General features: G+C 58.8%; 1 protein-coding gene across 1 annotated transcript in view; it reads right to left on the bottom strand.

Moving 5' to 3' along the window:
* Window positions 1–12,963, bottom strand: part of MYH9 (myosin heavy chain 9) — an 88,839-nt gene continuing 75,876 nt past the window's right edge. The window contains exons 26-41 of the mRNA XM_045083927.1: window positions 12,405–12,617; window positions 11,946–12,090; window positions 10,590–10,796; window positions 10,308–10,412; window positions 9,936–10,088; window positions 8,692–8,940; window positions 7,451–7,663; window positions 7,096–7,308; window positions 6,684–6,845; window positions 5,188–5,316; window positions 4,134–4,222; window positions 3,921–4,044; window positions 3,402–3,610; window positions 2,721–2,829; window positions 2,418–2,590; window positions 1–1,577 (exon numbers count right to left, since the gene is read on the bottom strand). Coding sequence (XP_044939862.1) covers window positions 1,460–1,577; window positions 2,418–2,590; window positions 2,721–2,829; window positions 3,402–3,610; window positions 3,921–4,044; window positions 4,134–4,222; window positions 5,188–5,316; window positions 6,684–6,845; window positions 7,096–7,308; window positions 7,451–7,663; window positions 8,692–8,940; window positions 9,936–10,088; window positions 10,308–10,412; window positions 10,590–10,796; window positions 11,946–12,090; window positions 12,405–12,617 — 2,611 coding nt within the window. The 3' untranslated portion in view covers window positions 1–1,459. The remainder of the gene's footprint in view (window positions 1,578–2,417; window positions 2,591–2,720; window positions 2,830–3,401; window positions 3,611–3,920; window positions 4,045–4,133; window positions 4,223–5,187; window positions 5,317–6,683; window positions 6,846–7,095; window positions 7,309–7,450; window positions 7,664–8,691; window positions 8,941–9,935; window positions 10,089–10,307; window positions 10,413–10,589; window positions 10,797–11,945; window positions 12,091–12,404; window positions 12,618–12,963) is intronic.

Genomic DNA, 12,963 nt, shown 5'->3' with positions numbered 1-12,963 from the left:
TCGTAGCACGGTACTCTTTATTGTGACGCTCAGTGGAAAACATCTGTAAACCAGCTTACTGTAGTGGTGACAGCTGTAACACATGCTAAGGCACTTTTATTATATAAAAAAGGGGTGGGGCTGGGAGCTCCATTCACTCCTTTGTGACAGCAACTGGGACCTGAATTCAGAGCTTTTTAGGCATACGTAGCTTTCATATATATCTTCATGATTTGTTGAGTTTTTTTCAAAAAAGAAAAAAAAAGATGCCTTCTTTGCCATAAGTAAGTCTAAATGCAGCATATACAAAACAGTTAGGAATACAGGTAAATTCAGCAACCAGTGTAGACCAGTGTAGGACAAGCTACTCTCTTCTAAACATGGTTCCAAAGGAAAGGCAGTGATAAAGACTTGGAATTTTATCATTTATTATAAGGCGAGGGGAGAAGAAACCTTTTTTTTTTTTTTTTTTTTTGCTTTCAAACACATCCATGCAGATGGCAGATCTTTAAACCATACTGAGTCGACGGTGCAGATTATGTACCCTTGGGCCCCAGTCCTGGAGTAGATACAAGGTCGTGTGGGAGGGCCGCTGGCCCTTCGCAATGCTCTGGCTGTCAGACCTGGGACAAGTCCCTTAACCATTAAATATATTTGGTCCCCAAGAATGTTGGGAGAAGCCCCCGATGGCCTTCCCAGCGTGGCCCCGAAGCCCTGTCTGTGGGGCCCAGCAGCCCCCTGGTGGCAGGGGCCCGCTGCCCTCCACAGAGGAGGGAAGGGGGTCATCATTGCACTTGAGACACTCTGAAACAGGAAGGGGACCACTGTGGCGCTGCCCAGAGCGCGTGGGGAGGGACGGCTCCTTCCTTGCACCCCGCATTCTGTGCCCTGCACAGAGGGGGCAGCCCTGGGCCTGCCCTTACCCAATCACCCAGGGCCCTCGGGAGTGCGGGGCCAACGGGGCAGAGGTCGTGAGGTCGCCGTGTGTGATTGCCAACAGCAAAGGAGGAGGGGGAGCTGGTGGCGGAGGTGGGGGAAGGTGACAACTCTTCTGGGGTGCTGGGCTATCAAAACTTCTTAGTCTGAAGAAAAATAGATTTGTAGAAAACTCTCTTTGCCCATCCCCGGTGGCCTGCCCTCCTTGTCTTGTGCTATGTGGCAAGGGAGGGCCGAGAGCCTGCTGGTCACTCAGTTCCCAGGCCAGGGGCCCAAGACTCTGACTCTTTGGTATCGGGTGCTGGGGGTGGGAGGGTGCAGAAGCGGATGCAGTGGAGGAAGCCAAACACCCTCAGCAAGGCTGGGGGGTGGGCGGGGAGGCGCAGGCTTGAGGTCTCCTGGCCTGGTGGGACTGGGTGGGGAGGTCACGGTCACGGCAGTCCCCAGAAGGTGGAGGAGGGTGCTGCGGGGTGGGGGGTGCTGGAAAGGGGAGACGGAGTCATGTGGCGGTCTGTCCATCCGTTCCAGGCAGCAGGAGGAGAGATTACTCAGCAGCTTTGGCCTCAGCCCCATCCGCCTTGCCATCCACCTCCTCGTCCGAGCAGTCGCCAGCACCTTTCCGGGCCATCCGGCGGGGCACGACAAACGGCAAGTCCCCTCGCCTGGGGACAGAGGCACAGGGTCAGCAGGGCCGGCCAGGAGGGCAAGTACAGCTGGCACCCCTCCAAGCCATCTGTAGACGGACACCAGGCCCCAGCGCCCTGGGCAGTAGGCCAAGAACCGGGGAGCCTGGAGAAACACGGGCTCCCACTTCATTCCAAATCACCAGTGAGAAGCCGTGGGGAAGCCGGGGCTGACGGCGAGAGAGAGGCCCAGCAGCAGACGCAGTCACCCGCGCGAGACACACGCCAGGCCCGCACACCCGGGCTCCGACGACGCAGCAGCGGGGCAGACGGAGACACGGGGGACCGCACGCGGGACGGGACCCCGACGCCTACTCCGGGTCGCGCGCACAACGCTATTAGCGACGGGCTGGAAGGCGGCCTCCTGTCGCCTTCACGCCGAAGGGAGAGAAGCAGCAGCGGGAATCCCGGGAATCCCGGGAAAAAGAGCCTCTGCCTGCCCCGCCGGCTCCCCCTCCGGCAGCAACGCTCCGCGAGAGCGCACAGCCGCGCCTCCCCGCGGGCACAGGCGCCGTGAAGGCCGCGGGGCCGCCTCAGCCGGCGCCCCCAGGCCCCCAGCGCGTGCCGGGCCGGCCGGGCCCCCGCGAGCGGCCGCCAGGGCCCCACAGCCAGCCTGGAGCCCCTCCGGGCCGGCCTGGTTCCGCGGGCGGGGTTTTCCCAGAGACGGAGCGCAGGGCTCACCCGGGAGCCCCGGGAGCCGCACGGGCGGAGACGGCGCGGCCCCGGACGCAGACGCGGGCGGCTCCTGGGAGTTTCGTCTGAAACGAGCTTTCCGGCGCCCCGAGCTCAGGGAGGGGAGGCCGCGGCCACGGGGCTCACCTGAGCTTGTTCTTGAGGGTGCTGACCTCGCGGTTCATGGCGTCGGCGGTCTCCGTGGCGTCCTCCAGCTCGCGCTGCAGCTTCCGGCGGGAGGCGTTGGCCCGCTGGGCCTCCTCCTCAGCCTCCTCCAGCTGCCGCTTGAGCTGCTTCAGGCGGGCCGACGCCTTGTCAGCCTGTGGAGACCAGAGGTCGGGTCAGGCGCCACAGCCGGAGAGGCCCACCAGGCCACGCTGCCTGGTGCACGCGCTCGCGCGCACGCACACGCTCCCACGCACACGCGCGCGCACACGCATGCGCACACACCTGGTCCTTGAACTGCTCGGCGTTCCTCCGCTCATCATCAACCTGCAGCAGCACGTCCTTCAGCTTCTTCTCGGCCCGACGGACCTGTTTGCAGGCTGCCTGGCGCTCCCTGCAGGGCAGAGAGGCGGCGGCTCAGAGACCCCGGCTCAGAGGGTCCGGCCACACCACACTACACCGGCTGGACGACCTGTCCCCGCGCCTCACGGGCATGTCCCCCACGAGGAAGCCCCCAGGCGGAGGCCGGCCCATCTCCACCCAACACCCACGACGTGCTTGGTCTCCTGCGGGGGACGCACGGCGACTACCCCATTTCACAGAGGAGGAAGTAGGCTCCGGGGAGGGGGGACACAGCCCAAGGAGCAGGTACGTAGCAAGGAAAGGGGAAACTGAGATTTGCAACCCAGTGTGACCTTCCCATTACCTCCAACGACACCCCAGTCTTGCTGAGCCCATAGACTAGCTGCCCAAGCAGGCAGCAACCGCCACCTCTGCCTGATTCAGGCCCGAGAGACATTTGTCCGAAGCCCCAACTCTAGAGGTGGGCCCATGGACTCCTACGCAAACTTAGAAGCCCCAATGGAAGGGATGAGCAGCCGTCAGGAGGGGGACAACAGTCTCTGGGCCTCGGGCAGCAACAGAGGAGTCTGCAGGCTGAGTCCAGCGATGGGAAGGAACACCTACTTGGTCTCGTTGTCCAGCTGCTCCTCCAGCTGTGCGATCTTGGCCTCCAGGGCAGTGATGGAAGCCTTGTACTTGGACTTGACAGTGCCCTCCATCTCCTGAAGCTTGACCTTGAGCTCCTTGTTCTGGCGCTCCAGCTGCTGTCGCACATTCTCGTTCTTCTGGGCGTGACTGCGCTCGAGGTTCAGGTCGGTGTTGATCTGGTCGATCTACAGGAAGGAAGGCTGGTGACCCCAGGAGGGCTGGGGCGGGGGTTCCCTGGGGCAGAAGCTGGGCCACTGGTTCCTCAAGAGCCTCAGAAAACACTAGGCCCTCGGGCCCCAAGTTCATGAGCTCTGGACCCTCCTAGAAAAAGGAGTTCCCCCACAGCCAGGGTCGAGAGAACGAAACCAAGGGAGACCTTCACAGGTGCCAGGACACCCTCTCCAAAGCCCAGCAAGCCCTAGGCTCCTGCCAGCATGGTCTCAAAGGAGCAGAGCCTGGTACGGAAAAACTCCAGGCGGCCCTGGCCCCACCCACCTGCAGGTTTGCCTTCTTCAGCCGGTCGTTCACCAGCTCCGTGTTGCCCTGTTCCTCCTCCAGCTCCTCCTCCAGCTGAGCGATGCGGGCCTCCAAGCGCCGCTTCTCTTCCAGCGCCAGGGCTCTGGGTGAGAGCGGGGAGCAGTGAGACAGGGCCTGTCCCAGAGGATGGGCACACCTGCCCTTAGCTCAACATGGCATGCCACGGCTCACCCTTTGCCACTGCTGTTGGCAATCTCGTCAGCCAGCTCATCCCGCTCCTGCTGGGCCTGGCGCTTGGCACGCTCGGCGGCTGCCAGTTCCTGCCATGAGAATGTGGACTGTGACCATCTGGGACACCCCAAAGTCCCTTGGGCCCCCCCTCCCATTCCTGGAACTCGCAGCACCATGCTCCCCCAGCCCCTTGCCCTTCCTCTCAAACCCCCTCCCAGGTCTGCCTCTTCCATGAAGCCCTTCCTCATGAGCCCCTCTGGCTTACAGGGCTGATTCCTCCCTCTGAGACCATGACTTAGGCACCTCATTTGCAAAGCCCCTCTCTCTAAGTGTTACAGCCAAGTCAGAGTGGGGAGGTAGAGGTAAATAAAAAACTGTCCTGTGCTAATGGGATCTGGTCCCTCTGCATTCTGGGGAGACCGGAAGTCGGGAGGACAAGGATGGGAGTTTGGGTGAGAGCACAGAGTCTGAAAGCCAGTTGGGTAAGGTGGTCCCAATAGAGAGCCACACTTGATCTCAGAGGGAGGGCTGACCCCAGGTCCAGGCTCGAGGGCACAGCCATGAGGACAGTGTGGACAAGGACATGCCCAGACACCCAGCCCCAGTAGGAGCACCAAGTGGCCCATTAACCCCAGGCTGAAGACCGCCTAGAGCAGAGGGAAGGCTCTAGCGATACACCTCTTGTGTGACAGACAAGGCAGCAAGGGGGACACGTGGTGCCGGAGCATTTGGGAAAGCGCCCTCCCCTTGCCAGGCGTAAACACTCAGCAGGAGGTGGGGAGTACCAGGAAGCTTCATTTCATGCAAGGGAGCTGGCCCCTATTTAAATAGTGACAGTTTAACTCAAACACACAGTTTAGTCACACCAGGAAGCCCAGCTACTTTACGAAACCCTGCAGGGACTTCTTTCACGAAGCCAAACCCACCCCCAACCCACTGCTGAAGTTGGCCTGTTGGCTGCCAGCTGGGCCACTGGGCGGCCCAGCCTGGCTGGGCAGAGGCCGTAGGCTGCCCCCTGCTGGTGCTCCGAGTGCCCTCCTGGGGCCTGGCCCACCTCCTGCAGCTGGATCATCTCGGCCTCCATGCTCTTCAGCTTCTTCTCGTTCTCCTTGGCCTGAGCCAGGATCTCCTCTCGTGATGCACGTGTGTCCTCCAGTTCCCGCATGTAGTCCTTCATCTGGGCCTGGGGTGGGCAGGTGAAGCTTGGTACCCCCCACAGCCACCACCCCACCCTCAAGACCTTGGGCTGCTTTCAGCCTGCTGCCACATGTAACCAACTTAACAGTAAAGGGCATAATAATGACACGGATCTTTTTAATCCTTATCATTTTCACACGTTTTTTGACCATCGGGTTTTACAAAGCACACCTTCGGCAGTGTCAGTCACCAGCTACCCATCAGCCCGAGCTGTAATCTGGGCTACACTTTTTACAACGTCCTGTTGACCCAAATGCAGCAGCGCTCCAAGGCTGCTCCCTGGGACACCAGCTCCTCCGGGTCCACACCCACCTGCCAGGTCAGCCCCCACTATAGGGAAGAAACACATTTCCTTTGTTCTCCTGTGATTGGTTCTAACTCTAAAGATCTTAGTCAAATAGGTTTGTTTCTTTTTTTTCTTCTATAGATAAATCCTCAAGTGGGACTCCTCAGGCCAGATGGTAACAGGGACAACTGCCTTACGACCTCACCGACAGACCCTAAACTTTTTCTTTCTGTGGCTGGGTTTCGGTGTGCCACGTGGCTTCGCAGAGCTGTTTTTTAAAATTTATTATCTTTGGGGCGCCTGGGTAGCTCAGTCTAAGTTAAGCATCTGTCTTCAGTTCAGACCATGATCCCAGGGATCAAGTCCAGCAACGGGCTCCCTGCTCAGTGGGGAATCTGGTTGTCCCTCTGCCTCTGCTCCTCCTCCCACTCGAGCTCTCTAATAAATATACAAACTCTTTTAATAAATAAAGAGAATCAAATGAAATTTGTTATCTTTCATGTATCCTGATGATCACAGAGTACTGTATGGACATAGTGATGAATAACTGTGTCATACATGTGAAACTAATGAAACACTATATGCTAATAATGTTGAAGTTATTAAATTTTAATAATACTAAATTTTAATAATAAAAAACATATAAATAAACAAGACCTATGATCTTTACTTATTGGTGAAGTGAGAATTTCCCAAGTGTGCATTCTGTGCTGTGGGCTGCAGATGGGGTCTATGCTCACCTCGGAAGCTTCAATCACTGCCCACTAAGGCTGTATGGGGTCGGGACCTGGGCCATGACCCCAGGCCATGTCTGGTTTACTCTGGAATCTACCACCAAGTACTACATCCCTACATCACTGTGTTTCTAGGTTTATGTGCATTTCCTTGCTTAACACACACAAAATCAACGATCTTAGTGCAAGTTTCTTTCTGTTCCAAGACTGAGGGCATCCTAGTCGGCCATGGAGAGGAGAGGGTGGTGTTCCTCGGCACTTGTCAGCCACCGACTAGTGCCCAGTCCCTGCCTGAGCCCAGGTAGCCGCGCCCCGCATGGCCCGTGGCCTCACCTGCAGTTTGCGCAGCTGCTTGATGGCCTCATCTCGGTTCTTGTTGGCAGAGTCGATGTGGGCCTCCAGGTCTTTCAGGTCCATCTCCAGCTTCTTCCGAGCAGCCACCGCCATCGAGCGCTGCTTCTTCTCATCCTCCAGTTCTGCCTCCATCTCCCGCACCTGGGGGACAGGCTGATGGCTCAGACAGCAGCATCCACACCCAGACCCTGCCCCGCTCTGAGCCCAAGCCAGGCTGCACAGGGCCTCCAGGATCCCATGAAGACTATAGGCCATCAAAGAAAGGGTCCCTGACCCTGGAGACAGGCGACTGGAACCTGAAGGAGTGGAGGAGGAGCCCGACACAACCCAGGGGGAGAAAGGAGAAAGAAGCCTGCCAGAAACGGGGGTGAGCGTGGGGGGCCGTCCACACCTGTCTGACCAGCTGCTTCTTCTTCTCCTCACTCTGCTCATCGCGGCCCTGCAGGTCCCGCTCGAACTGGGCCTTCATGGCCTGCAGGTTGACCTCCAGCCGCAGCTTGGCGTCCTCTGTGGCCTGCAGCTCATCCTCCAGCTCCTCCAGCTGAGTCTTCATCTCCTCCACCTGCTGCTCCAGGGCCCGCTTGGACTTCTCCAGCTCGTGGACCTGACCCCGCCAAGGGAAACCGAGTCAGGAGCTGAGGAATGAGGTCCCCGACGTCCCCAGCCTTGGTGTCCGCTCAGCCCCTAGTCCATGGGGCTGTCCCCACTCAGCCCTCCCCAGAGCCAGCCGCCGACCCGGTACTCACGCTCTTGCCGACGTCATCCTTGGAGCTCATGAGGTCCTCCATCTCCGTGCGGAACTGCTTATTGAGCCGCTCCAGCTCCGCCTTCTGCTCCATGGCCTCCTCCAGAGCCCGGGCCAGGGACAGCGCCTTGGTCTCCTTCTCCCGGGCCTCTGCCTCTGCCCGGTCACGCTCCTCCGCATACTTGGCTGAGATGGTCTTTTCCTCTGCCAGTAGCTGGGGGAGAGGTGGTCATTATGAGCCTCCAGCCCTCAGGTGAGCAAAGCCTCCACACCCATACTCCTTGGGGACTAAGGGTCCTAGGTGCGGGTCTAAGGGGAGGGGACCAGGCTGTCGCCCAGGGTACTTGGCGGGCCCCAAGTGTGGCACATGCCATGTAGCATGTCCTTGTAACCAGACTAGGACAGAGATCACCTCTGCCAGCACCCTGTGAGGCCAGTTTTCATCATTTAACAATCAGCACCCCTTCCCTGAGAACGTACACGGAATGTTTCTCCCTCAGAACTAGAAAAAACCCTGTTCTCCTGAACAACCAGTTGCTGTTTTCCTTAAAAACCATGTCCATCTGGCTGTTTAGAAGCCCACCTGTGGCGCTCGTCAAGGATGCCCATTTACGTTCAAGTTCTTGGGTGTCCACTCTCCGTGCAGGCCCACCCGCGGCCAGACCTCATCACCCCATCTCCCCAAACCTTCTGCCGATACCTCTTTATTCCCCAGCCCCATTTCTTAAACAGTGAGGATCAATGTTCTAGACTTCGCCAGCACCTTGCAGGGGTGCAACTGCGGACAGCAGCGAGGAGAGGAGCGTGGCGGGATCCGGTGCACCTCCACCCCCAGCAACATGTATGGGGCTACACTTGACCAGTTTGCCTGAACTGTCCTACCCCACTGTCTGGATCTCTCCGTAAGGGGCCCCAGAGCTTTTGGAATGAGGCAGAGGTAGGATGTATCAATAAAAATCCTATATCACAGGGATGTCATTAGGACATGTGCATACTTGACGTTGGGGTTTTGAGTTCAAACCCCATGTTGAGAGTAAAGAAAAAAAAAGTCCTATGTAAGAGTCCTATGTAAAAGTCCTATGTAAGACCATCTGAAAGATGTCAGACGTGGGAAAGGGGAAGAACACCCTGCTGCAATGGGGAGCCCTGCCCTCCCCAGCGAGGTGTGAGGTGACCCCAGCCTCGACGCCCCATGGATGTGCCTGACGGGACAGGCCCGGGGGGCAGCCTGGCCGCACCCACCTGGTCGAACTTCTTCTGCTTCTTCTCCAGGTTGGAGGCCGTCTGGCGTTGGTGGTCCAGGTCCACGAGCAGGTCGTCCAGCTCCTGCTGCAGCCGTGTCTTAGTCTTCTCCAGCTTGTCATAGGCGGCCACCTTTTCCTCGTAGCGCTGGCCCAGCCCCTCCAGATCCTTCTGGAGCTTCCTCTTGGCTTCCTCCGCGGTCTCCAGGCACCCCACGCCATCCTCCATCTTTTTCTTCATGTCCGTCACCTGGGCAGGGGCACAGAGTTAGGCAGACGGCCCAGGTCCAGGGCAGGGGCAGCCAGCTCGCACGCCATGAGCAGAGGCCCAGTTACGGACATGCCCCTCTTCAGCTGAAGTGAGAGAAACGAGGTTTCTGCCGAGGGCATCTGCCTAGTGCCTGCAGCCCTGGGGCGGCCTCTCGGTCAAGATGTACACCAAGCCTCTTGCTTTCCATTGTCCTATATCATCCTCCGACATCGGTCTCTTGCCAGGGACAGAGTCTGTCTGCTGCAGGCAGGAGATCTACGGGCATCAATCCTGCAGCCCCCTTCGCACTCGGAGCCAGAGCTGCCACACCAGCCACCAGCTACTCCCACCCAGACTGGAGCACAGACTACACCCCTCTCCCGAGGAGGCAGTACAGATCTCCTGGCTGGCCGCTGAGCCCTACATGAGATGTAGAATGCGACTCTTAATCTATTTCCGGTTATAGACCCTCTGACGGTCTAGAAAAAGACTGTGACCTCCTTATAATGGTGTTTTAATGAGCGTGAGATGCTAAGATCAGCAAGTACAAAAATACAGAAAAATGCAGTTGCTGGGTACTTCTTTACACTGTGACACAGTGTCCATGTGCTCCCTTGTCAGTGTGTCCGGCACGAGCTCCCGAAGCGACGGGCCCACCGTGATGCCCCAAAGCTCGCCACGGCTCAGACACAGCGATCTGTGGTTTCCTTCACACCTCATGTAGTGCTGCTGCCTGCCTCACAGCCTACATGTGTGATCGAACACCACGCTGATGTCAGCCTGACTAGTGGAAAACACAGACAGAACGTCTCCTCCACAACATGTACAGACCCCTGAATTCCACCTGAGACCCTGGCTAGCAGCTCTGGCTGGCGAAGGCAGAGCTTCCTGAGATACAGCGCCCGGGCGGACTCTCCCCAGCCTACAGACTCCCCGCAGCAGCTCCCGAGTCTCAAGGGGGTAGCGGGGCACCCAGCAGGGGAGCGGTACCGAACCTGGGCATGGAGGGTAGCGATCTGCTTCTCCAGGTTCCGCTTGGCCTCCTCCTCCTCTTCCAGCTGCTCCCTGAAGGAGTTCTTCTCATCCTCCATCTGCTTTAGCTTGGTGCTCAGGCTCAGCTTCTGCCGGTTCTCCTCCTGGAGCAGCTCCTACACCGAGACACGCGGGACACCGGGGCTCAGGGCCAGAGCCTTGCAGGCCCCACACCCTCCACGGGAGGGAGGAGCCGGTCCCTCTGATTTGGAGGACAGCTGCTACAGACCTGGCCGGGGGGAGCAGGAGAGAGGAAGGGCAGAAGGACCCGGAGACCCTATAGATACGGGGGAGGATGGGTCATCGGAGGAGTTGGGCCCTGCTGCCGTCTTTACCTGTGTGTCCTGTAACTGGGACTCCAGGGCGGAGAAGTCCTTGGTGAGCTTGCTGGACTTGCTGTCAGACTGGGTGAGAAGCCCCGTCACGTTGTCCAGCTCAACCTGCACGGGGACGGGAGGGAGAAGGCCCATGAGTGCTTTGGCCCCACCTCAGCCGTCAGGCCAACCCAAAGGCCTCCCTGAAAGGGAGCAGGGGAGGAGCTCTGGAGATCCGGGCCAAGACCGAGTCGCGGCAGCAGGCACCCCTGCCCGGGGCCCGGGACGCAGCGGAGGCCTCACCTGCAGCTTGGTGACCTTGTCGGCCAGCTCCGTGCGCACGCGCTCGCCCTCGGTGAGCTTCACCTGCAGCTCCTGCAGCTGCGCCTCGGCCTTCTTGCGCTTGTGCTCAGAGTCCCCTTTGCCCTGCAGCAGCACCTTCACCTCGTTGGCCAGCTCCCCTCGCTCGTTCTCCAGCGTCTGCTTCGCCTTCTCCAGGTTGGCTTTCACCTGTGGGGATGCAAGCCACGAGGTGGGAAGGGGCAGTGAGGCCCTGGAAGAGCCGGGAGAGAGGAGTCTGCTCTCTCGGCAGCAACACCAGCGGGCCAGCCTGGGGGACACATGCAGCCGAGAGCCTCCGGCCGGACGCTCAGGCCTGACCGGCACTCCTCACTTGGCCGGACGGGACACACAGCCCGCGTCCTCAGCTTAGCAATGGTCCCTGCCCAGCTCAAGCATAAGGATCTTATGGAAGGAAGACTTTAGCAGTATCAGAACACCAAGAGAAATAATAGCTGCTCAGTCAGGCTTCCAGTAAAGCCTCTGTGAAATATGTGTTCTGAGTGATGACGTGATGATCTTCCAGAATATCTACGAGTGGCGTGTATAGAATCCACTCGACAGTCCCATTCTGCTCTCCACTGAGCTGGTCACAGAGTCATAGATGTGTGTCAGGGGGCTGCACACATGACGGGGTATGTTGGGAAAGGAAAAGCTGAAGGGTAAGGTAAGGCTTCCACCAGAAGGGGCCTGGATGGACAAGGCACGCCTCTGAGAATATTGTACAGGCCGTCACGTGCAAAAGCCTTTGACCTCTCGGGCTGCATGCTAGGGGCCACAGCAGGCAGAATGTGGTCTTGGAGAACTGTCTGGCCCAGCCCCTGCCTGAGACCAGCAGGATCAATATCCCAAGGCTTCCCACCAAGACTCCAGCTGAGGACGTGGGGGTGCTCCGGAGAAAACCTGGGGCCCTCTGGCACTCGGCACCAGGCCACTCCAATTCATGGGGGCTTTCTGGTCTGGCGGGTCCTGAACAAAACACTAACAGTCATTCTCAAACAACTTGCTGAGTCTTTATCGTTCACTTGTTCACGTGCTTTTACCTGTCATCAACTCCCAACAGTCAGGGATTTGCATGAGACAGACCTATCCTTCGCCTCCTCTACAGATGGGCAGACTGAGGCACAGAGGCAGCGACTGGCCTGAGTCACACAGCCGCTTAGGGCTGGAGCCTGGACTTCGACCCAGGCAGCTGGTACTGGAAGCCACTCTGCTCTGCAGGCCTGGCCCAGGCCTGGCCCACCTCCAGGAGGACTCTGCCCCGCCAGCAGCCCAGTGCCGCCTGCAGTCACGGAGCCCGTCCCAGGGAAGCCCACGCACCCGCTTCGTCTGCTCTAGCTGCTCGGCCAGCTCCTCCACGGCCTGCGAGTGCTTCTGCCTCATCTCCTGGATCTGGGCCTCATGGGTCTTGGCCTCATCCTCGAGGGTCTTCTTCAGAATGTTCACTTCCTGTTCGCGTTTGGACCTGTAAAGAAGCACCCTCAGGATGGAGGCCAGGCCTGGGCGTGCTGCCGCCCTGGGCTCTTCTCCCCAGCTGCAAAGAGCCTGGCAAGAGGCGCCGGCCGCCCCAGCCTTGCTGCCCAGCCATGCTCCCTTCCAGGCCATGAATCCTCCAGCCCAGGCTTGCAGACGCTCTCTGAATCTGGGAGGATTCAGGGCTCACCCAAACTCCACAGCAGTTTCTTCGACCCAGGGAAGAGCTGCTGAGGGGGCCTCACCCTCCCTGCCCACTCCCCACTCCCATCCTTAGCGACTTGGCCCCTCGGCTGCACAACGCACCTGAGCTCTTGCTGGGCAGCCGTGGAGTCCAGAGTGTCCTCCAACTCCGTTTTCAGAGCCTCCAGCTCCTCCCCGAGGTCCCGCTTCTGCTTCTCAGCTTTATTTCTAGAAGCTCGCTCCGATTCCAGGTCCTCCTGGAGCTCAGAAATCTGGGATTCCAGCTCACGAATCTTCTTTAGGGCCATATTCTTCTGGGTGGCTTCTTCCTCCACTCTGTCGAAGAGACCAACATCAGGAGGCTCTTTCCACCTCAGGGAGCAGAGCGTGAAGAAAAGGCCTTGGAGAGGAGCAGCCAAAGCTGCTTCTGGAAATCGTCACCATAGGCCTCAGGTGCTCCTCTCCACAGAAACATATCTGACGCTTCCAGAAGATTTAAAAGCAAAACCACTCTGAGAACTGAAAAACGTCATAGAAGAATCACTTCAGGGCGCCTGGGTGGCTCAGTGGGTTAAAGCCTCCGCCTTCCGCTCAGGTCATGATCCCAGGGTCCTGGGATCGAGCCCCGCGTCGGGCTCTCTGCTCTGCAGGGAGCCTGCTTCCTTCTCTCTCTCTGCCTGCC

The sequence above is a fragment of the Mustela putorius genome, unplaced genomic scaffold (assembly GCF_011764305.1).
Source record: "Mustela putorius furo isolate JIRA1106 unplaced genomic scaffold, ASM1176430v1.1 tig00000738_pilon_pilon_pilon, whole genome shotgun sequence".
NCBI lineage: Eukaryota > Metazoa > Chordata > Mammalia > Carnivora > Mustelidae > Mustela > Mustela putorius.
Note: the sequence above shows the minus strand (reverse complement) of the source record. Positions and strands in the feature narration are given on the sequence as shown.